We start from the raw sequence: 25841 nt of genomic DNA on the forward strand, positions 1-25841 counted from the left end.
ATTTAGTTATATTTTAAGTGATTAAATAATTCATTAATATAACAATATATTAAATAATGCTAAATTTCATTGATGACTATACCACTCATTTTTTTACATTTAATTAAATAACTATTTAGTTTTAATTTCTATCTACAAAATGGAGAAATAAAAAAATATTTAATTTCCAGATATATTAACTATCTTACAAATCTATATATATATATTAATTATCACTCGGATATTTAATAACCATACCAAACTATATCTACGATCCAGGTAGTTTATGTTTGTTGAATTAAGTTAGTTTCAACATTTAAAAAAAAAACAATATAAATTTAACATACAAAAGAAAAATTAAAGAGAAAATTAATCGGTTATATTGTGGTAATTTGATCCATAAAATAACGGCTTGGAATTGAATTGAATTACGAGTTATCCCTAACTAATCCAATTTTCATAATTCCATTGCTTTTTCTCGATCTCCGACGAACGGCAGCTATCAATAAATAAATGGCAACGGATCTTTCCAATTCAAATTTGTTTCCACATTTGGTCGAAGTTTCTCATTGTACAAGAGATCGAGACTTCGCTTCAAATCGGAGCAATTCTCTTTCTTAACCGCCTAGCACGACGGTGGCCGAGTTTTCTCCGATGAGACTGAAGAGGGAAGACTGTAAACGCACCAAACACGATTCCAATTTCTCCAAATGGGAGGTTCGATCTCTCTCTCTCTATCTTCAATTTTTGGTGGGTTCCCCCCTTCCTGATTACATAAATGAGCTTAAATTTGAAGCTATTGCAATCTTTTAGGATAATTATATGAACCAGCTTCAATTGGTGTTTTCATATAATCATCTGATTCTAAAATGTTCAGCCTCTAGTTTTAACTGTGCATTGTATCTTCACAGCCTTTCTTTTGTCAATCTTGATTTGGATCTAAGACTCTTGCCTTTCATTTGCTGTTTTCATGAGTGATGCTGGGAATGCGATGAAAGTCTCATAATAGATTATATAAGGAGATGACAATGGGTATATAAGTAAGAACAATTATCTGGTATAAGGTCTTTTGGAGTGAGCTAAAAGTAAAGCCAAGAGTTTGTGTTCAAAGTGAACAATATCATATCATTCTAGAGATATGTGTCATTTTCTTGTTATTAGTAGTAACTAAATCACTGCCTCTTTGGGAGCCTCGGATTGATGCTCCTTGGATTGTTGGTTTGTTTGGATTTTTCCTTTCGTTTCACAAGAGATTTGAGGGCTTCTCGCCTTGTCAATCCAACTGACATCTTTCCGATTTTCTCTCCTTTTTTTCGTCCCCTTCCCCCTTGGTTTATGTTGTAACTATTTCTTTTGATAGGACTCCTTTGATTCTTCATGCATCTCTTTATGGTTTTTTATACTCTTTGGATGTTTCATTTATCAACAAAATTGTTTCTTAAAAAAAAAAAACCGAAGCAGTGCCACTTGTAAGCATCATAACCAAACTTAAGGAACATGTTGATGGGGTTGTTGGGGGCTGTTTACTCTTTTCCATTTTCCTCATTGTGTTGCTTGTTGTGATGTCTTAGATTCTTGTTGCCCCTTCTGATTGGGAAGACTATTCATTGGGGAAGGAAGGTGCAGAAAGGTACAGAATTCATAATCTTCCTAAAGTTTCAGGTCCTGGATTGTATGAGCTTGGCATTGCTGTATCTAGCTCCGGTTTGGGTCGTGAGATACCTAAACTAGATGCAGACTGGATAGTTGTTGTCTACCTTGGCGAAGCCGACAATGTGAGAACGCGACTACAGCACTATGGTCGTTCAGGTTCTCATTTGGGCAATGGTTATTTATGTGTTGTTGACTGTAAAGTTGTTCCCCTCGAAAAGGGACCTGGTTTATTTCAAGAAATGTTCTCAAGAGGGTACTCCGTCGTGTATAGATGGGCTCCCGTAAGTATGTTTGTTTTGTTTCTATATATGCTTGAATCAAATAGTTTCATCTAGTTCTTGTAGTGCCTCAGGGAAATAGCTAATCTATTGCATTAGTTTGTTTCATGATGGCAACTTTTCATTGGCATCTAAATGTTGGTTGTTTGCAGTATCTTTTGAGTGCTCTAGAAGAAAACAGTTCCCCACCCTTTTGTGTTTTGTAGATGAAAGCCGTATTTTTTCTTTGCAAGAGATATGAAATTAGTTCTTGCAAATGCACGAATTGTAAATCCCTCAAGGAGCAATCCTATTAGTTAAGGATTGTGGTTTCTTTTAAGTCTGAGAAACACATACCTAGAGGTTGCAGGTTTGAACCTTTGAGTGATCTTAATAAAGAAAGTCTTAGTTTCTGTCTATGAGACACCTAATTAGAGAAATATTAGGATTGTTAGTGTGGTTATTAGAAGGGGCATATTAATAAATAGCTTTTAGTTATAAATAGTTGGTGAGTTGATGAGAGTGAGCCTAGAGGCGTGAATGATTTTGTGAGATTTTCTTTGAAGAAGTTGGGAGAGAGTAGCCTACAAGAAAACTGATATATTGTAGTTTCTTCATTGAAATTGCAATATATATTTCTATCTTTTAGTGTTCTATGTGGTTCTTGAGTGTTCATATTAGGAGATATCCTAACATAGACGGGGGGCAAATTCCTTAAAAAAGAATACATGAATTAGCAATCTCATCATCTCCTCTCGAGATCAATGCATCTCTTTCTGCATTTTATTGTTTTTGCCTTTCCATGTTTCTCATTTCTTTTGCTGCTTAGACAGATGAAAAACAAGAAGGATGCTCAAATGACAGAAGCTCAACTGCTTAAAACATTTGACTATGCATGGAATACAAGTGGTAATGGTGCAAGACGCCATAATGATGTACTTACAAAACTCGACAATATTGCTTCACGAACTACAAAATTTACCTTCATTTCCAGGCAGCTTCTGCCTTTTAGACAGAAGCAAATGGGCATCAAAATTAAAACAAGCAAGCCCATCCCACCAGAGAACAAACCAGCTGAATATGCTGAGAAGAGGAACAGTTTCTTTTCTCGCATTCTCAACTTCAGCAGATCTCGGCCTAGGCTAGTTGTCGACACTGATGATGTTAATGAGACAGATAACAATAGCTGTGGAGTAGTCGAAGGTTATGGCGTGGTTTGTAGGAAGCCCCCTGTTGAAGGAAGAAAGAGGTGTGCTGAACATAAAGGGATGAAAATTAATGGGTTACTGAAGAACTCATCTGGCATAGGTGATAAAGACTTCTCTGGTAGTATTACTGAGATTTCTAATTACAAAGAAGAATGCTCCGTTTCGGATTCATTTCCTAATAAGGGGAGTTTTATTCCAATTTGTGGAGTTGTTCTATATGATGGCTCTCCATGTAGAAGACCCCCAGTCCAAGGAAGGAAACGATGTGAAGAACACAAAGGGCAAAGAATTCGTAGATCGACTTCACTCGATGTGATTACAAGCCAAGATAATCATGCCACTTTGAAGTACAAGCAAACTTCACCCATATCAACACCTGAGTCAATTTTGATAGCACAAGGCAATTCTTCAGGACTTTCTGATCTCAGTTCAGGCCTTGAAAGAATGTGTGGTGTTGACTTAGGCAATGGACTCTACTGCACTAGGCAGCCAGTGAAAGGACGAGTTAGGTGTGGGGAACATAAGGGAATGAGAACTAATAGGTTGATTTTAAGGTTAGCCACAAGCATCAAACCCGATGTGTCCGATACCGGTTCTGTCAGCTAGGTCTAAATCCAGTGTGAAAAGTGTGTAATCATATTTGTAAACCAACTTCATTTAAGGGGTTTTCTCTGCAGAAAACGTGAAAAAGGCTGGTAAGTCTCCTTCCTATTTCTTCAGGACAAACTTTATGGTGTCACAATTCAGAATGAAACCATCTGTATCAGGACTCCTCTGTCTAACATGGTGAAAAACTTCAGCAAACAGTTCAAACTAGTGTAATATAGGGTACATGATTTTGTTGTTTTACTTTTTCTAATTTATCATTGTAGCGTGAACGTATAGTTATTTATTGCCTTGTTGAACACAAAAGAGGTAGAGGCCTCCTTATTGAGTAATAAGAAAGGCCGTTTACAAAATGTCTGAGTGTGCTTTCTTTTTTCCAACAAGAGCTCGTATCTTTAGACCATTAGCAATTTATAAACTAAAATTATTGTGTTACACCCTAGTACTCAATTTGGTGTGTGTTTGCTTGCATAATTTGAATTAGACTACACAATAAGGATAGAAAGTAAAATAGATTCAAATGGTAAATTGCATTATATTCACTCTCATCTCAATTGTTGGCAATGTTTGAACTGTGGAAACTAATTGTGAGTTCAGCATAGCTTAGTCCAATCCTTCCTGCTTAGATGTAAACAATTCAATTTTCTGTTGAATCGGGCATGGACCACAGTGAGAAATATAATGAACAAATCAAATTCTACGCATAGAAGGCAGTGGTTCTCAAGTAAACTCCTCCCTCGACCGTGTGAAGGGAGGGCTTCGTGAGAGTCAACCATTTCCACTTGATATAGGATATATGACGAATCGACTCGTATTTTATTAGTTACCTACAGACCATACATTGTTTACAGAAGACATCCCAGCTCTATGTACACCCTTGTGCTAAATCTACATTTTTGACAGTTACATTGACTTTTTGGAGACCTAAGAATAACAAATGTTTCTGCCTTGCGGTATTCCTTCATAGATTCTTGCAACTATCATGAGCTCTAAACAGACTGAAAGAATGCATATACAAATAATTTCAAGGCTAAGGTAATGAATTCTGATTCTAGAATATGACATGATTTGAATGGGAAAAGAATACTTGTTATGTATTAAGAGAGGACGATTGGATGTTTCTTTTATTTGTTACCACTTCTACCACAGCTTCGTCTCGAGATGGAACCCTTAGGTATGTTTTCATTACATCATAAACGGTAAACCCAATTGCTACTGATGGTACAACCTGAAACATACATAACTTAGCTTAGACACTACACTATAATGGAATGATGTGGAAGGAAACTAGGTAAAGGAATTGATATTCTCACCTTCAAGTAGTTGATGCTTAGACCTGAAAACAACTGTTTAAAACCTTGCTTTCGAGCTATCAAAGCAAGGGTTTCAAATGTTCCCATCATCTCCGTACTGTTGGATGCTAGTAGACGTTGAACCTGTTCAGGCGAATTTTCACACATAGGTTCTATATAGTTCAGAATTCAAACATTTTATATTTTGTTCCATGAATTTTGGTGCAACTTATTACCTGCATTTGCCTCCTAACCACATCAAGAGGATATGTAAAGGTCTGACCTAACAGACCTGCAACTGACCCGCATACCAGCTTGACCATAATATTTTTCTTGTGGTCCTCTGGTACATGTCGCTTCATCTCTTCATAGAAGTAGAACTTCAAACCAGCATATGGGAAAATCCCGTAAAGTGATGGGGCTGGCAATGACATTTGAGTATTAATTGGAAAACTGACAGTGTAAAGTAACCCCAGAAAGGTAGAATGCAAGAAATTATATGAGCAGATTGAAAATACATACCAACGCCACGATAGAGACCTCTTAGTCCAGCCTCTTTAAAAGTTTTCGAGAAACAATCAGAAATTCCTCTATATACATGCTCGGGAACTACTAGCCCATGAATACTTGACTTTGACGGACCAACAACCTGCACTATCGGTATCAGATCTATTAGGTTTGAATGTTTCCACAGGAAGTTAGTGTTAAGGAAAAATTCACTCTTCATATTTAATTCTGGGGTGGGGGGGAGTAAGGTTATGGCATTAAAATATAGCTTTTACGAATCTAGTTAAGATGACATGGTTGTCCCCATTGACCTCTTGATTTACATGGCCAAATGAAGTTTACAGTTTTATATACACTTTATTTCTGGGGAGGGAGCCTTCTGTTTTTAGTCTTCACCTGGAATGCTAACTTAGTCCGAACCAAGTCCAGAGGATAAGTAAAAATCACGGCGGTTCCTCCAGCAAATGATCCTGCCAAAAGATCAAGTATGGGGCCTCTATCAAAATTTGGAAAAGAAAGGATAATCCATCTTCGATATTGTTCATAAGCCATGTAATGCAGCGCTGCATAAGGAACAATCCGAGCGACACTAGCACCATTGCCTCTGTGATCAAATCCACCAATATGTCATTTGCCGAGGGAGGGGTGGGGCCTCAGCACAAAAAATTATAGATCTTTATGTACCCACCTGTAGAAACCCAGAAAACCTTCAGTCTTTGCAATCTTCTTGATAGATCCAAATAGTCCTATGCTTTGATACTCTGCTCTTCTGGTCTAACAAGTTGAAAAATAAGTATAGATGTTAACTTCTAGGAAAATACTTTACCTTGAAAAAAAATTGGATGGACTACAGAATCCACAAGACTATAAGTAGAAATTTTGCAATACGAAAAAAGGATCACATATTCAACATCAACTCTTACATTATTTAAAATATAACAAAAACATCTACATCCAAAAATGAAAATCATAAACAGTGCTTAATGGGTGGTTCATTCCACAGTACATATTTTGGAATAAGGGAACTTTATGCTTGAAATGCCTGGGGGAAAATTTTGCTTCGACGAAATGAAAAGGAAAGAATGGCAATAAATATGAACAATTAACTGGTTAATCCTATGTTTATTATGAAAACGAGATGAGCAAAACCAATATACCGATAATGACTGAAAATGACTGAGAAAATCAGAGAGTTTAGTTCTGGGATAGACATATAGTTAATGTCCATCATTCTCATTGCTAATGCAACCATAATTGCGATGAAGTTACAACAGCAAGGGGACTGGTTTGTTAGTCAACTTTGATAAGGGATATGATGGTGTGGAGAAGGATAATATTGCCTTCATTCTTTAAACGAAGGGTTCTGAGAGTAAATGTAGACTTTTGTTCTATAACTGTTATGATCAGCAGATTTTTTTTTTTATCATTATCAATGAAAAATAAATACAACTTTTAGGCTTCTCAAAACATATGCAAAGGCTACCTACTTACTCATTTTCTTTTTACGTTGTACTGGATTTGTTGGGTTGGACCTTAGATAGAATTAGAGAAAGCTCTTGAAAGACTGTTCAGCGCTGTTCAATTTTACTCGGTTTACTCTAGTAACTTTTGCAAATACTCTTATTTTTAAATTCACTATGAACTAAAGTAATTTTTTTTTTTTTTCTAATCTCGCAGGACATTTCTCCTCTTTTAGTAAATTGCAACTTTCCATATCTTCAATGGAAAGTGGTTTGTTTCTCCAGAAAAAAGAATGGTGCTCTCTTTCACTTTCAGCTTCTTTGGAGAATGCGCTTGCAATCCATGAGTTTAGAATCAAGAATGTGGCATTCAAACCCTGGGGGTCTTTCTCCAGTAAATTGAATCGATGAAGAATACTTTGGTAGGTAGATCAACCATCTGTTTCTCAAGGAAAGGCCAAGCTACTTTAGAAACCAAAGAATCCTAAGAAAGTCAAGTTCTTCACTTGGAAGACAACACTAAAGGTAAATTAGAGAGGATTCTTCTTTTTCTTTTCTTTTTCTAGATTTCTTAACCTCTAGATATGTGAGCTGTGTGAATTATTCAACATTGACATCCAAATAATTTTTTTCCATCCATTATCATTTGACAAAATTTCTTTAGGATAAACGGTGGACTTAGCTATTAGATTCCTAAATATTACCTTAGAACAAGATTTTACCAATCAACTCTGTATTTTCCACTTTATGGGACTGATGGTTCTTTAGGTACAGAAATCTTTTTAGATGTTAAAGAAGAGAAAAATGCTAAGAGTTCCTCCAGATATTCCACCGATAAGATAGAGGTTAAGCCATTATTTTCTACTTCAGCCAGTTTAAGAGCCTCCCTGTAATCTCATTGGTCCTAGACTTGAGCTCACCTCATTTTGATCATCTTTTACTTTATTACATAAGTTTGAAGTGTCTTTGTCATTCAAAAACAAAAGAAACAAAAACGATTCAGAATAGCCAGTGGAGAATTCTTTTCCCATATATTAAGTAAAATGCAAAGAAGTTAATGGATTCTAGAGCATCTTGCTTTTTCCACAATCAGAACTCAAAAATGAATGGGAGTTGCATCTTTTACTGATGTATAAGCAACCCATTATTCCAGGTAAAATTAAAAGCTAAATTCCAAAAGAACATGCAGCACAACACCTCATTCGTGTAGAATCTCATTCTTGTATCCAAGAGAGAACAAAGAAGATTAAAGAATAATTAAATGAAAAGATACATTCACGAACTCGAAAACCAAATTCCTCACAAGAAGCACCCATTGGACAACTAATAATATACATTCTAATTTCAAGAAGAAGTAATATACATTCAAATTGAGCTCGATTTCCAACAAATCATAATTGAATTACTTACAATACGAAAAAAAATAAAAACAAATCAAAGAACAAACACGATCAACCATACAAGTCCAGAGAACAATCACCTGGAATAAAATCTTGACACGCTCAAGTGGAGCGACGACGGTCTTCGCAATTCCGCCGGCGACCCCACCGGCAACCAACTCCTTGGCGTATTGAGGCATAGCTTCTATGACCCCATCCATGATCATACCGACCTCTTTTTCATCTCTCTTCTTCACCATTGATCACCAAATTATGAGAGAAACAGAGAGATCAATGATAGAGAATTGATTTGCAGTTGGGGTAACAGAATGAATGGGAAAAGTAGAAGAAGAAGAAGAAGAAGAAAGCGTTTCAGAATTTGGTTCATGCCATGGCTGTAAATCGGAGACCAGTCAAAGAAGTCCACAACACTCTTTTTCCCCATTTGTTTATTTCTTATGCTAACAGATAAATTAGAAAAGCTCTCCCTATTTTTTTTTTTTACTTTTTCTATTTTAAGAATAGTATTTTTGGACCGTTTAATTAGATTTAGGTTATATTTGGGTATTGAGTTTTCAAATTCAATTGTTTTTTTCTCGTTTTATCCTTTTTTTTTTTTACTTCTCTTTTTCTCTCTCATTCTTTGTATCGATGGTTGTTTTTGTTTTTTAAAATTAAGTTTATACCATCTCTATTTTTATAAAATTCTAAAAACTATTTTTTTTTAATTTTCAAGATTTTGCTTGGTTTTTTAAATTTAGATAACAAAAAAAGAAATTTAACGGTGAAAGTAGTGTATATAAGCTTAATTTTTAAAACAAAAACAAAAAACAAAATGATTAACAAATGATATCTTAGTTTTCTTTCGTTTCCCTTTCTTCTTTTTTTTTTCTCTCCTTCTCTTTCTTCGTCGTTTTTCTTAAATAAAAAGAAAAAGAGATGGAAAATTTTAAAAGGTATTCCAAATTTGAAATCAAGGTGAAATAAGAATTTTGTTTCTATCTAGGTTATTTTTACCATTGAGTAAAATCTTAAAAATCTATGGACTAAATGAAAACTAAAGTTAGAACTTAAGGATAAGAATGTAACATTGAACATAAATCTATGGAATAAATGGAAATTAACTCAGAACTCAAGAGTAAGAATATTACGTTATATGTAGAGACCGAATAGAAATTAAACTCAAAACTCCAAGTAATAGTGAGACCTAGGAACTAAATAGAAACTATGTTCAAAATTTAGAGACTAAAAAGGTATTTTGTTTCTAATTTTTTTGGTTAGATTCTTAAATGCATAAAAGTTCCATTTTCTTTTTATTATAAATGTGAGCGCATGAGCATATATGTGTACATAAATATGTATATATATTTCCTTCTTTTTAATTTTCTATGAAGTGAAAGAACAAAATTCCACTTCATAAAGTGAGCATAATTCAACCAACATATAGATATGTGGTTTCATGAAAGTTTCACTTAACTTTCATTTGCAACTATCTAAATACAATTAATCTCTTACCTTTTCAAAAAGGTTTAAGTTGTATTTGGATTGCTTTTCAAGAAAATTTAAAATAATTATGTAAAAATTTTAACTGTTTTTTTAGTGTTTGTAAGACTCTTTGTGAATGAACTGATAAAACCACTTTTTAAACACATTTCAAACTTTATTTAAATGTGTTCCTTAGTTGCTTTTAATAGTAAAGTTTTCTATAATCAACAATTATATAATTTACATGCTAAGAGTTAAAATGAGCTTAACTCAACGATAATTGATATTGTATTCCTTTCTAAAGGTTAGTGGTTTAATCCTCATCTTCGTAATTGTTGTACTTAAAAAAAACAATTACATCCCAACAAGTTTTAAATTTTCATATAAATTTGGTCATACAGCCAAATTTAATATCCTAAATTTTCAAATTGATTAATTCAAGGTTACCAATTTGTTTTTAAAAAAATAATGTCATATTTTCTATTAAAAGAAAAAGAAATGGCGCCTATTTCTCTTATACTTAAGTTGAAATCATATGATATTACATTTTAAATAATTAATTTAAAATATAAATTATCAACAAAACAACTATGCAATTTTTTTAAGGGACTAGTTATTATTGTCAATCACAACAATTTCCTAGTATTAGGAAAATTTTCACGGATAAAAAAAATATCAAACTATTTACAAAAATAACAAAATAAAAAAAAAAACATTAATAAATATTGATAGACTTCTATCAACATTTATCACATAGTATCAATGATAGACTTCTACTAATTTCTATCAGTCTCTATCAATCTTTATTAAAGAAGATTCAATTTTATTATTTTATGTAAATAGTGTTCTTATTTTTCTATTTTTAAAAATATCCCTTAGTATTAATTATCAAACACTTTAACCTTTTTTTTTTTAAGATTAAATTTGGAATTTATCAACACAAGTTCACCATTTTATAATTGAGTTTCTAAAAGATCAGAAGTCACAATGATTCCAAACTATAATCTTATAACGACCATATTATTTAAACATTAGTAGTCATTTACTTTGTGCTTCCAATGTAGCCAATGAAGTTCACAAGATATATATTTTTTTTTTAAGTATAGGGACTAAATATACATATTTTTAAATATAAATTTATAGTTTATCATAAATTTTGTCATATATGAAAACAATCCTTAATTTTAAATTCTTTTTTTTTTCCCTTTTTGTTGCTCAAATTATAATTTAGTATCTTCCTCAAACAATCTATAATTAAAATAATAAAAAAATAAATGGAATATTTTCAAATTTAGAAAACTGGATAAACTATTTACAAATATAAAAAAAATAAAATTCACTATTTATCAAAGATAGATCGCAATAGAAATCTAACAATGCTTGATAGATCATGTCTATTGCGATCTATCGTCCAATGGTAGATGTTTATCACGATCTATTGTTGTCTATCACTGATAGACAGTGACATTTTATTATACTTAAAAATATTTTCGGTAATTTACCATTTAAAATAGTTTCTCCAAAATAAATATAAAATAAATAGTAGTAATTCACTAGTATATCCCTCTATTGGAAGTATAGAAGACATAGAAGGTTGTTTAAAAGTACTATAAAAAGAATTGTCTACTTTTTATTAGAAAATGTCAAGAAAAAGAAAGTAAAAACATAGTTTTGGATGTCTTATTTTTGTGAATAACTAATTCTACCTTTTTTTCCCTTAAAAAATAAATGCTATAAGTAGTAATTTCAAATACAAGATGATAACCTTCACTGTCTTTTAAAAACTACTTTTTTAAAACAAGATTAATAATATATATATATATATATATATATGTTGATATACTTTTCAAAATAGCCAATGGAATTTGCATTTTAAAAAAAAAATAATTGTATATCTATCTAGTAATTTAATTAAAAAATAAAAAAAGATGAAAACAATATAATGACTGTTGCTAAAAGAAGTTGGATTTGCAAATTCTCTTTTGCTTTGATAGCCAACCTAACTTTATGCTATAATTTATTTAAAAAAATGAATAAATAAATAAATACTTTATGATATATATATATTTGTATGGAAGAAAGAATGGAATCCAAAACAAGATAGAGAAGGAGAAAGGTACCAAAGAAAACTTCCTCTTGTCAAAGGCATTTATTCTTATTACTTTCACATATGTCCCTAAACTTTAAAACATTAATTTTTGTATTTAATATATCTCCTAATTTTAAAAATTATCTAATAAGTTTTAAATTTTTTATTTTCTCTAATAGGTTATTGACCAATTCGATATTTTTAAAAATACATGAATGTATTGGAAACAAAATTAAAAGAATATCTTGTTAGATATAAAATTTAATTTGAAGTCTAATAAATTTATTATTTTTTATGAGAAACATCGATAGCAATTCCATTGATGGAATGAAATTACAAAAGGGAAAGAACTACATGAATGATTATATAAAACAGTTTCATTGTGATATAAGGGAAGAAAGATTGTAATCACAAAAAGATATGGTAAATTTACACCCACAGAAAGCAATATATGTGAATTGATAAAAAAATGAAGAGAGAGATATAGTTTTGTCGTTGAAGATTCACCCATTTCGTTCAAGCCAAATACGTTAGAAAACGACCTCTTTTTTCTGTCTAAATGGGTGACGATGGTAGAAGGATAAGCGGATCATTGGAATAGACCATGCGTCTCTATATATATATACACACACGCATACTATGAATGACTAATAGATTTGTTAATTTAAACAAAATGTTCAATATGTTAGGGATTCTAAGAGATCTAATACACACCATTGAAGTTTTAAGAACGTATAAATTCAATGATCTAAAAATAATAACTAAAAAAAACAGCAAAATGTTACTAAATTCTCCAAGATTATATCGGTAAATTTATGATTGCATTAAAGAGTCTAGTTTCATAACAATAAGATTGAATAAGTTTCCATCGGCTCTGTTTAGTAACTATTTCGTTGTCAATTTTTTTTTTTTGATAATTATGTTTATCTCTCTCAATTTTTTATAATGATCTGCATCTTATTTAAGTACAAGAATTGTATTCTTAAGCCAATTCCAAAAACAAAAAACTTCTTTTTTTAAGTTTTCAAGATTTGGCTTGATTTTTGAAAATATTGGTAAAAGATAGATTAAAAGAAAAATAGAGGTGGAAAGAATGTTAACTAGCTTAATTTTTGAAAACTAAAAACCAAGACTCCGTTTGGTAACCATATGGTTTTTTATTTTTAGTTTTGAAAATTAAGCCTGTAAACACTTATTTCACCTTTAAATTTCTAACTTAGTTACCTAATTTCTATCAATGTTTACAAAAACTAAGCCAAGTTTTGAAGAAGTAAAAGTTTTTGAAGATTTGTTTTTGAAATTTTGCTAACAATTCAACTCTTTTCCTTAAGAAAGATAAAAATTGCGGTGAGAATCTAAGAGAAAATGAACTTAATTTTTAAAAACAAAAACTCAAATAGTTACCAATATGGCTCAAATATTTTATTACTAAACGGGCGTAAATTACCTTTAGATTGCAGAATTGAATTATTTTACATCCAGAAGGTTGAGTAAAATTTTCTCCAGCTCTTTCCCATCACTCCATTCATGGATCTTAGCCTTCACAAGAGTTTGATTGGAGTTTATGCGATCTGAGAGAGGATAGAGCTTCCTAGGCATCACATGATCTCCTTCTTGAAGCCTCAGGGTTGGGCAATAATCACCCCTTCCATCTCCAATGTATATGAATTCATTTTTTTCGCCTTTCGAAGCTCGGATTTGATCGATTACCAAGCCCTGCCACGGAATACGCAGTTCGATCTCATAAGTTCATTCAAGCAATGAAGAAACAAAGATGAGGGAATCAAACCTAGATAATCCAATGTTGTCTTTTCCATTGGGGCTGGAATTGGAGTTCTCTGTACACTAAATGGTGGAGGAAAGTTGATTTGCCATAAGATGCAAGTAATTTTCCAAGCTACCATTTTTCAGAACTACTAACGAAACTCCCATGGGTTTCCATGCGGAGTTCATTAAATTACAAGTTTAGTTCCTAAACTTTTTAGATTGTGTCTGTTTAGTCCTTAAACTAACAAAAGTTTATAATGAATCCTTCAACTTTGTGTCAAATAGGTCCTTGATCTATTCACTACTTTTTAAAACTCAAGAACCTACTCAAAATTCAATTTTATAGCTAATATATTAGCTAAATGTAGAAATGTAAGATCTGCCAAGAACCTATTACTTATTAGACCCAAAGTTGAAAAGAGCAATATTTGGGATCTCCATGCATCCTCTTCAATCACAATGAGAAAAAATATTAATAAAATACCTTTTTCTAAAAGGGAAAAAAATAAGTTTACCACGTGGCAACTTATGATTGGACATTTGGATGAGCTGCACAAATATGGATGCAGCTTAGGATGCACCCAAGTATTTTTTAATTGAAAATTCAAGGATATATTAGACATTTTCAAATCTAAGGAATCTTTTAGATACATGCTTGAAAGTTTAGGGACTAACCTTATAGTCTAACCTAACCATTATATAGTGAAATGGAACCTAATTTAACATGATAAGTCAAAGCAAAGCAGCAAAAATATGTTCCCAGTTTCTCCATAATATGTCATCAAGATTCGAGAAGAGGAGGTTGTCATCTATATCATATAAGAAACACATTGTCCTTAAAGATTCAAACATGGCAAGTTTATAGCATATATCCTATCCTAAAGCTCATACCTTAAAAAGGTAAAGCTTACTTTACAAAGCAGCAAAAGAACTTTCTTTAATCAGCAGAGCCATTAAACTGGTTTTTCAATTATGCAGCAAGATATAAATGCAGGATTAGAGACTTTGTAACAATACCTTACACATATTTGATGGGCACAAATTGCAGCCATGAGGAGATGACTCATTATGATATGGTAAAATTCTAAGCCTTCCTTTCCGATCAACAAAGGTAGGATTTGTGTTGATAGTTGAAAAGCATCCCAACACACCATGATGTTCTAAGATTGTCTCAATGAAAAACTGATTAGCATCACTAATTATCCTTAAGTCACACCTGAGATAACATCAATTCCATGCCTTCCAGTTAGTCATCAAAACACTTCTAAGCAGTGTCATAAACCGCCTTTTAAGAGAGTGATTTTGAAATTGTTTTTTTTAAACCACTTTAATTGAGAAAAAATGAAAGAATGTATGGACATACAAAAAAACGGAACTCCCTCTACAAAAAAGGGACTCCAACTAGTCATCAAAACACTTCTAAGCAGTGTCATAAACAGCCTTTTAAGAGAGTGATATTGAAATTGTTTTTTTTTAACAACTTTAATTGAGAAAAAAATGAAAGAATGTACGGACATACAAAAAACAAACCTACAAAAAAGGGAGCTCCCTCTACAAAAAGGGACTTCAACTATGTGAAATTGCGCTTATAGAATAGTTACAAAAGGCTTTCAGAATCAAAACTCACAAAGAAACATGAAAGTGAACGAGGAGCCAAATCTCCCTATGGTCTCTTTCCACTCCCCTAAAAACCCTGCTATTCCATTCACCCCACAAAACCCAGATCAGATGCACCCTCAACATGCACCAAAAAAAAAAAGGAAAAAAAGCGACTCTTCTCCGCAAAGGACGGATTGAGGAGGAATTTCTCAATAATAGCACCAGCGACTCTGCGACGAACAAAATCAATCTTGATGACCCTTGCTTTTAATCATACAAAATCAATTTTGATGGTATAAAAATTGTATTTGAGAGTGTAAAACCAAACATTGAAATGATTAAAAATATGTTTAAGATAGATTTTGAAACATGACAAAACAAAATCACTCATTAGTTAGACCATCAATTTAATCAAAAACAAATAAGAAAAGTACCCAGCATCCTGAGCTGATTTAATAGCAGCAATAATTCGTGGATGCAATGCAGCGCCTTCCAGACACTTTGCAATTTCCCTCATAGTTTTTCCTTGAGATTGGAGCTCAACTATCAACGTATCCTATCAAAATCGATCCCAGCATTGCATAGCCAAAGTAAATTCAACATAATCAAGAATTTGTTTCAGCAAGACTCGAAGATTAAACATACACTAATCTCGAAATTCTTTGCTAATAACATGTAGAGATAAGAATAATTCTCCATTTCAATAATTCAATCTATACCATAGCAATCAATGAATCGGGAATTGAAGTACAGAGACGGTAGAAAATGCAAAATGCAAAATTCAAAATTCAAACCATGAGAGAGTTCCAAGGCAAGGAAGAGTAAAGCTCGTTGAAGAGATTAGTGAGACCCATTTGAGTCACCACCAAATAATCGCTATCGCCATCAATGATTGTCCGATCGAAGTCGAAAACTATCGTAATTCCAGCCATCTCGGCCACCGCAAACAGTCCAGCAACTTGAACCGGATTCGCAGCGATCCAAGTGGCCAGGGGGTTGTTTTCACCGTCAACTCCGCCGCCGGCGATGCAACTCGACGGTGGCCAATAAATCGGAAAAATAAATTGTAACGAGTATTTTGGTATTTCGGCGACTAGGAGGGTCGTGAAGTTATTGTCTAAAATTAATTCAAGTCAATTTTTTAGCCATTTGATAATAATCTCGTTTAATAAAATAATTCATATTAAAGTGAAAATCAGAGAATTGTTGTGCATTTGCAGGAAAACGAGGCACAACGGAAATACGAATATTAATAAATATAATATTAAAATAAATATATAAACAAATAAAATAAAAAATAGGAAATATGAAATTTCTTAAAAAAACTCTACTTTCTCCAAAATTGGTGGAGTTTCAACCATGTATATATCTCTACAAAATCTATAGATGACCACTTATTTATAGGGAATTTTGGCAAGTAGGAAGTGGCACACTTGGACACTATGCATAAGTGGTTGAATGACACAGCACATGTGATAATGAAAAAATGACACTTGACATTGGACATTAAGCATGACACTAATGGGCATTTATTATTATTATATAATATTTATAATACTCTCATTAGATACCCATTATATATATGAAGTATGTCTCATTAAAACCTTACTAGGAAAAAATCACATGGAAAAAAAATCCTAGTGAAAGAAAAACAGTTCATATTTCATATAATTTATTCTTTCAAAAGAATATATTTGTTCCCCCTCATGAAAGCATCACTTAAGATCTCTGAGTCACCGCATTTCAATGTTGTGTACCAATTTTTCAAAAGTTATGGTAGATAGTGCTTTTGTAAATAAGTTTGTCAGGTTATCTTTCGAACAAATTTGTTGTACAGTGATGTCGCCATTTTCTTCAAGATCATGAGTGTAGAAAAGCTCGGTGAAATATGTGTTTTGTTCTATCTCCTTTGATTTGTGATATGCATGTGGTGTTGTCTTCGTAGAATATCGTTGGAAGACTTTTACTAGAAGATAAACCCCATGTTTCACCAATGTGCTGAGTCATTGATTTTAGTCATACACATTCTCGACTAACCTCGTCAATTGTAAGAATTTCAATATGATTTGAGGAAGTGGTTGTTATGGTCTGTTTCACTGACGACCTTGATACAACAGTTCCTCCATATGTGAATAGATAACCTGTTTGAAATCTAGCTTTATGTAGATCAGATAAATATCCGGAATCTACAAAATCAACTAGATCAAAATTTGATTTATTTGAATAAAACAAACCCATATCGATCGTTCGTCAGAGATAACAGAGTATACGTTTAACTCCGCTCCAATATCTTTTGTTGGAGAAGAACTATATCTTGTTAATAAATTTACTGAAAATGCAATATCTGGTTTTGTATTATTAGCAAGATACATAAGTGCATCAATTGCACTAAGATATGCTACTTCAGGACTAAGAAGTTCTTCATTATCATCTCGAGGTCAAAATATATATTTCTTCACATCTAGTGAACGAACTTCCATTTGGAATGTTCAATGGATGTGTTTTGTCCATATAAAATATTTTCAAAACTTTTCCCATATAAGATGGCTAATGAATAAATATCTCATCTACTAAATGCTCAATTTGCAAACTAAGGCAAAATTTTGTCTTTCCGAGATCTTTCATCTCAAATTCTTTCTTAAGATATTTTATTACCTTTGGAAAGCTCTTCAGGAGTTCCAGTATATTTAAATCATCAATATATACAGTTATAATAGTAAATCCTAACTGTGATTTCTTTATAAAAACACACAGACATATTAGATTATTTTGATATCCTTCTTTCAATAAATATCCACTCAGGTGATTGTACCACATTCGTCTTGATTATTTCAATCCATATAGTGATCTCTATAACTTTATGGAATACAATTCCCGGGAATTTGATTTATATGTTTCAGGTATCTTAAATCCTTTTGGGACTTTCATATAAATATCATTATCAAGAGATCCATATAAATATGTTATGACTACATCCATAAGATGCATATTCATACTTTTATACACAGTCAAGCCAATTAAATATTTTAATGTAATTGCATCCACCACCGAGAATATGTCTCCTCAAAATCAATACTAGGTCTTTGTGAAAAACCTTGTGCAACTAGTCTTGCTTTCTATCTTATGACCTCATTATTTTCATTTCTTTTCCTCATAAATATCCATTTGTATCCCACAAGTTTAACACCTTTTGGTGTTTGGACTATAGGTCCAAAAACCTGACGTTTTGAAAATGAGTTTAATTCTGCCTCGATTGCTTCTTTCCACATCTTTTCTATGTCAACATTCTTCAACAGATTTTGGTTAAGGATCTTCATTTTCAAATATCAAGAGCAATATTATACGCAAAAATGTTGTCAATAATTATATGAGTTTGATTCCATCTTTTTGTTGTCATGACATAGTTTATTGAAATTTCATTATTATCTTTAGGTATTTCACCTTCCTCACTAATCATGTCGAAGATTTCTTTATGGGTATTTACATCATCAACCAAGTCTTTTTCACTATTAATTATTTTTCGTTTTCGAGGATTTTTATCTTTGGAATTCTAGTCTTCCACGCTTCTGGCGTGTTTCAAACTCATTAGTGACAACTTGTTGTGTTGGAATATCAATTTTTTTATGGAACATTTGCAGCTGGTATATGTGACTTAGTTACTTTCTTTGCATCTACAAATGAATCTGGTAATTGATTTGCTGTATTTTGCAAATTAATTATTTTCTGAACTTCAAGTTTACATTGATCTGTATGGGGGGATCTAAATGAGACAATAATGATGCATTCTATGTAATTTTTTTTCCAACTTCTTAATTTCTCCCCCTAATGTTGAAAAATGTGTCTCATTAAAATGACAATCAGCATATCGTGCAGTAAATACATCACCCGTCAGGGGTTCAAGATATTTGATAATTGATGGGGAATCATATCCTACATATTTTCCTAACCTCCTTTGAGGACACATCTTAGTGCGTTGTGGTGGAGCAATTGGAACATATACTACACATCCAAAAATTCTCAAATGGAAAATATTTGGCACATGACCATATGCTAATTGTAATGGGGAGTACTTATGATAAGCTACTAGCCTAATGCATATAAGTGATGTTGCATGCAAATAGCATGTCCCCATACAGATGAAGGAAGCTTAGCTCTCATAAGTAATGGTTTTGTAATTAATTGCAAACGTTTTATGAATGATTCTACTAAACCATATTTTTTATGAATATGAGCTACAGGATGTTTAACACTTATCCCAATTGACATACAATAATTATCAAAAGTCTGGGATGTTAATTCACTAGCATTATCAAGACGAATGGTCTTAATTATATAATAAGAAAATTGTGCTCTTAACCTAAAAATTTGAGTAAGTAATATTGCAAATGCAAGATTTCGACTTGATAATAAGCACACGTGAGACCATTTGCTGAATGCATCTATTAATACCATAAAATATCTAAATGGTCTACTTGGTGAGTTAATGGGTCCACATATATCACCATGAATTCGTTCTAAAAATACAGGTGATTCAATTCCCACTTTAGCTGATGATGGTCTAATTATCATTTTCCTTGAGAGCACCTTGAAAGAACTCTAAATCTAGAGAACCAATGAGCGAAAGCAGATCGTTCCAAAAACCATTATAAAAGAACATAATCATTTACAATCAAACAAAACAGTTATGCATCAAGTATAAATTACAACATGCTTCTAAATTAAAAATAAGGGATCGAGTAAAATACCTTTGAAGAACAATTTTCTTCTAGTATTTCCCTCGATCAAACACCAATGCTTCAAAAGGCACGAACGCAATGATCAAACCCAGCAAACAGCACAAAGTGGAAAATCCTCGATCACAACCGAGTAAAACTCGATCCTCGACCCTCAAATGGAACTCGACAATACCATGAGGCTACCTTGGTATTCTCAGTGTGAGAATCTAGGAGGTGTGGGCTCTGTATGGATTTGAGTAGAGGGATGGAGGAACTAGACGATCGAGTAGGCGACATAAGGAATAAGCCTATCGTATAGACTTGAGTACTCGATCGTTTAGTAACGAGTAACTATCGTATAGAAAAACTCGATCGATCGTTTACTCTCTTAACAAGCTATCATATAACTTGAGTTATGTAGTGCATCGAAAAAAAATGAAAAACTATTTTTCACTTTTTATCCATCAGTTAGCCATAAACTGTGCATAACCAATCACTAAGTCAATTATTGGAGAAAAACTAAAACCAATTATCTCATGATTAATTTATTATAAATAAATAAATAAATAATTTATCATATTATATTTATAACCTATAGTTTTAATATTATATCATATGCAACATATAAACCATAGTTCTTTTTCTCCTTTATGGCATTTAATAGAAACCATATTTATATTAATTCCTCCAATCAAATACTAACGTATCAAATACATTAAATCAATTATATCATATATAATCAAATTCCCTCTTGTTAATTTAAACACTTCAAACTAACCAAAAAACTGATTCTCAACATGAATTCATTGAGCTACCAAGGGGACCTTATGGACTTGTAGCTTGAAGCTCCAACGGTATGTAAATAACTGACTAAACTCTTTAATCATGATATCCACCATCCGTTAATTGTCGGGGCACTCCACTAGAGACCGACAGCTGCACTCTTCACACTACAGATATATTTCTATGTCCATCAGATATAACCAATCAACAGTATGATGACCCTTCACAAATCGCTCATAAGTACAACTAGGCCAATTTACCGTTTTGTCCCTGTAGTTACATCTAACTTCTTAAGTACCACTGATCTATCTAATGATACATCATATTCCCACTATGAGTAAACCCTTCTCGGGCCAAGAGAAGGTGTTGCGCCACACTGTTCAAGCCCCGAAACCAGCTCTTAAAGAAGCAATTTATCTACTTACCCTTGCTTCGGGGAAGGAGTGAATCCTGTCTTGTGTAACTGAGTTCCCAGCTCCCCAAGCAAACGAATCCCCAAAGTGGTAGATTTGAGTGACGATCTGGCCACTCGCACCTATGCAATCAAATGACCATTCTCATAGGCAGAAGTTCACAACTCACTCAGGATAAGGTCATGTTATCAATGGTCATCCTAGTGAAATGAAAGTCTCTATCATGAACGACGTTATATAACGAGACTAAACATTTTGTGGTCCGGTCTTATACAAACTCCTTGGTATAGAGCATCCCCGCTCACATGTCTAACACACAAATGATCAGGATCAGACTATTTGTAGCACTTTACAACATTTATAACACCTACAAAGCGGGCCACACTTGTAGTGTCACCAGGATAAGGTTTTCCTCCTTTATCCATATACTACAAACCATTTAGGTTATCACTTAAAGCACAATCCACTTGTATGTTTCCACATACATGCTTAAGTTACAACGATAACCAGGGATCTTAGTTTATTGGTTTGTGGTTAATGCAACTAAAATATCTCATATTATAAATCACCAAATGTTTGTTCATACAGATGTTTACAAACTATAGGACCCTACAAGATTTAGAGCATCAACCCCAATACAAGCATCACACGATAATTCATTAGATTGAAGAATCTTCTAGCTCTTCAATGGGTGTCTATTTGAATTCTCAATAATTGTCCTCATCATTATAGATCCTAGATGACCCAATTGGTCATGTCAAATTATAAATACGTCTTGATTCATGAACTTCAGGTTCATTGTTGCATATATTTCATTTACTCCTATATGATTATAATACAATCCAGAAGATAAAGCATGCAACTCTTCCAATATACGTTTTTCATTTGAGACAATAGATATGATATATAGATATTCCACATTATTCTTACTATCAGTCTCAATATGATAATCATTGCAACGTATATCTTTAAAACTAAGTAGATTTATCTTTGATTGACTAGAGAGTAATGCATTGTCAATTGTAAATTTTGTTCCTCTAAGCAAAATAATTTTTGCTTTTCCAAATCCTTCAATTAAGATTGCAGAACCTGATATTGTATTGATTTTTGCTTCCAGTATTGTTAGTTTGGAAAAATATTTTCTACTTGTAAGTATTGCATGTGTAGTTGCACTGTCTTCTAGACATAGATCTTCTTTACTCAGTTTTTAATCACCCAATATATAAAATGATCCAGGTTTCTTCATTAAAAGAAAATAATTACAATAAGACAAACAATATTTGGAATATACAAAGGTTAACATCTATTAAGAGAAGAAAAAAACATGGAGATGAAAAAAAAACAACATTAAATCTAGATATTTTCAAAGTCAAAGGAAACATTTGATGTTCCATTAATCCTGCCGATTTTCTCTTCAGGAGATTCAAAGAAGTTCGCCATATCCAAATTTTTCATATGGGATGAGTCAAATATGTCATTATCGTGGTATACAAAATTTGCTTCCACATTTTTCTTTTTTTTTTTTTCCTTCAAGGAGGCTTGATAAAGATCAATTAAATGTTTTGACATACGATAGGTACGTGACCAATGCCCAGTCATTCCGCATCGGAAGCGTTTATTTTTAACATTTTTTGAATTCTTATCTTGTGGAGCTTTTCCTTTATGATCATCATTTTTGCATGGTTCTTTTGAAATTTGAATGATTAGAACGACCACCACTAAAATAATAATTATTTCTTCTTCTACCACAGCCACGACCTCGACCATGACCACGATCTCGGCCAAAAATATTAAAATTCATAGTATTCACTTCCAGGAATGTTGTTTAGAGTTAGAAAACATGCAACAGAAGAACAACGGATCATTACGTATTCTAATTCATTGATTTTAGCTTTGAATTAAGCATGCTCCATAAACTATGAAGAGGGTTTCAAGACATACCTTTGAAGAAACACTTTAATCTTGAATCTCAACTGCAATCTTCTTGAAATCAGCTTGTGAATCACCTCAATGCCTTCTTTACTATCCTCTAGGTGACTTAGATTGAGCTGTGGGACTCAAAATAAGCTTGGATTAAGGGAAAATGGAGAAGAAGATCACTAGTTTATCAGCTGAAGACTCTTTTCCAACTTAGAGAGATTTTCAGCCAAAATCAATCCTTTTGCATGCTAAATTCCACTAAGATTCTTCAGTATATATTGCATGACAATCATGCTAGAACAATTATTGCATGAATAGCAGCTCATGCTTGGATTAATGACTGAATTAGGTGAGTGGAAAGTGTGTAAGCAAGTTGGAAATGGAAGTGGGAAAATCCCAATTTTCCATTTCCAATTTTCTTCTCTTTTTTTTCTTTTAATTTGAAAATTTTCAAATTAAAACTTAATTTAAGTTTTTAATTCAATAATTAAAACTGGAATTATATTTAATTTTACAAAAATTAATTTAAAATTAATTTTTCTAATAAAATTAATAATTAATAATTAATTAATCAATTTAATTAATTCTAATTAATTTAATATCAAATATTAAATTAATTTAACACCAATTCCACTATCTTGGATCCCTATTCATGAATTTAATATTTAAATCATATTTAAATATTAATTTATTCTCCAATTTCGTTTAATTCCAAAATTAAATGCGTAATTAGATCACGTATAATTACTAATTCCCTTAATTCTAATTTGAACGTTTCAAATTAACTTATCACGCTACTCTAATGCTAATCCATTTGTTTATTAGTAGGGGGACCTCGTGGATCTACAGATCATGGGCTCCAACGATCCGAGATTAATTGTTAAACTCTTTACACTGAATTAACCCACATTCGTTAACTATTAGGTCACTCCACTAAAGCCTAGAGTTGCATTCCCCTCACTGTAGATATATTGTATTCACTCGATATAACCATGATTATTAAGTTAACCTTTTATAGATTGTTCATAATAACGGTTGGGCCAAATGACTGTTTTACCCCCGAGATTACCTCTTGTTCCTTAAGTCCCACTGATTCTCTAATAAACAATTGGTTTGTGATCCGATCATCAAACCGAGTCCCTCTCGAGTCAATGAGAGGGTGGGGCCCCTTATTCGAGACTCGAAGTCAGCACTTAAGAGAACAACCTCTCTACTATCCCTAAAAGCGAGTAGGAATGAATTCCATCTTGCACCCTATGTCCCCATCTATCTACCCAATTTTACCCCTGAAATAGGAGGTTTATTGAGCCGGCACTGTTGATCCAACCCTCACCTATGCAAATCTAAGGATAATCTCGAATAAACAGAAGTTCATAGTTAGCTCAGGATTCAGGATAAGTTACCTAGGTCATCACTTTGAAATAATCAGTCTTATACAATAAATAACGTTATAAAGTAAAAGTGACTTATTTCATGGTCCGATCTTGTGCAAACTCATTGCACAGGACGCCCCCACTTCTCATATCATTACATATAAGAATCAGGATCACTTCGTCTGTAGCACTTTACAACTTTTTGTAACAACTACAGAGTGGGCCGCATCCAATAGTGTTACCAGAATAAGGCACCCAACCTTATTCATATACTATAGACCATTTAGACTATTTACTCGAACCTGATCCATTTTTATGTCTCCACATAAAGTTCAAGTACTCATGTAATAGTCATGGTTCTTTTAGTGTATTGGATTTATTTCTAAAACAAAATAAGCAATTCATATATTCAATAACAACTTTATTGAATTTTCAAAATAAGTTTAATTGTTTACAAACCACGAGTTTTAAGACATAAAACCTAACAAACTCCCACTTGGACTAAAACTTCAATGGTAGCATATAATAATGAGTTTTTGAGTTTTACGGAGAAATACAATAAACTAAGGCATAACATACCTATGGGTTTTTCTTCCACTTGCCCTAGGTTATAAACTTCATAGTCCTAGTCTTACTAGGAGATTCTCAAACACTTTAGCTGAGAGAATCGTTGTAAACATGTTAGTGTACAATAGACTTCTTATTAAACTATATAGGGAATGCATCTTATTTTCACAACTCTTGTTTCTCAACAATGGCTAGGAAGTCATACATTCCTCCCACTACATCGAGGTACTCTCAACTCTTTGAGTAAGATGCATCTGACCTGTCTAAACAACCTTTTATTTACAATGTCAGTTTTTAATCAATAACTCTTTATTGATATATGCAAAATTTTATGGAAATAAATAATACATGGTGATCTCGTATATTTTTCCAAAAAGTTTGGTATTTGTCAACATAAACGCTTAATTTTTGTTTACATGAAAAAAAATTCTTCTTTTGGCTTGTCTACAAATAAGCATGCCTTTCGACAATATTCCAACACTTAAGGGTTCGACATTAACACTTATATCGATCTTTTCAGATTTCTGAACTATGTAAACAACTTTTACATATCATAAACAACTTTTATGAGTTCTCTATATCTCATATGGATCTTCAGAAGTACCTTAAAATTGAAATGATGTTAAAAAAACAATTAAGGCAACTAAGTACAAAGTTCTTACTTGATTTCATGTTCTATCAAATAGTCCTAGAAATCTCAAACTTTCTATACTTATTATTTGATCCAATCAAAGTATTTTAGTTTTATTTTACCTAACAAGTTTTGTACACTTTGAACATTTCAAGTGT

General features: G+C 32.5%; 3 protein-coding genes across 4 annotated transcripts; 1 reads left to right on the forward strand and 2 right to left on the reverse strand.

Moving 5' to 3' along the window:
* The first annotated feature begins 388 nt into the window (after positions 1-388).
* LOC120071922 (protein EFFECTOR OF TRANSCRIPTION 2-like) lies at positions 389-4056 on the forward strand. The gene is made up of 3 exons (XM_039024353.2): positions 389-696; positions 1551-1913; positions 2723-4056. Exons 1-3 carry the CDS (start codon positions 634-636, stop codon positions 3701-3703), a joined length of 1407 nt encoding a protein of 468 aa, XP_038880281.1. The 5' UTR covers positions 389-633; the 3' UTR covers positions 3704-4056.
* A 442-nt stretch (positions 4057-4498) lies between these two features.
* LOC120071923 (Mitochondrial substrate carrier family protein) lies at positions 4499-8792 on the reverse strand. Its single transcript, XM_039024354.2, has 7 exons — positions 8443-8792; positions 6191-6276; positions 5899-6106; positions 5518-5644; positions 5232-5416; positions 5017-5139; positions 4499-4931 (listed from the first exon to the last, which is right to left on the reverse strand). Exons 1-7 carry the CDS (start codon positions 8599-8601, stop codon positions 4794-4796), a joined length of 1026 nt encoding a protein of 341 aa, XP_038880282.1. The 5' UTR covers positions 8602-8792; the 3' UTR covers positions 4499-4793.
* A 4479-nt stretch (positions 8793-13271) lies between these two features.
* On the reverse strand, positions 13272-16507 carry LOC120070535 (Pyridoxal phosphate phosphatase-related protein). 2 transcript variants are annotated; one of them, XM_090311380.1, is made up of 5 exons: positions 16076-16507; positions 15716-15837; positions 14700-14898; positions 13705-13760; positions 13272-13631 (listed from the first exon to the last, which is right to left on the reverse strand). In XM_090311380.1, the coding sequence occupies exons 1-5, from the start codon at positions 16211-16213 to the stop codon at positions 13622-13624; spliced, it is 525 nt and encodes a 174-aa protein (XP_090167506.1). In that variant the 5' UTR covers positions 16214-16507; the 3' UTR covers positions 13272-13621. The 2 variants fall into 2 exon arrangements, with proteins under 2 accessions (XP_090167506.1, XP_038878249.1); XM_039022321.2 differs by lacking the exon at positions 13705-13760.
* Between the last annotated feature and the right edge of the window lie 9334 nt (positions 16508-25841).

The sequence above is a fragment of the Benincasa hispida genome, chromosome 2, assembly GCF_027475165.1.
Source record: "Benincasa hispida cultivar pf3 chromosome 2, pf3_genome.v1.1, whole genome shotgun sequence".
NCBI lineage: Eukaryota > Viridiplantae > Streptophyta > Magnoliopsida > Cucurbitales > Cucurbitaceae > Benincasa > Benincasa hispida.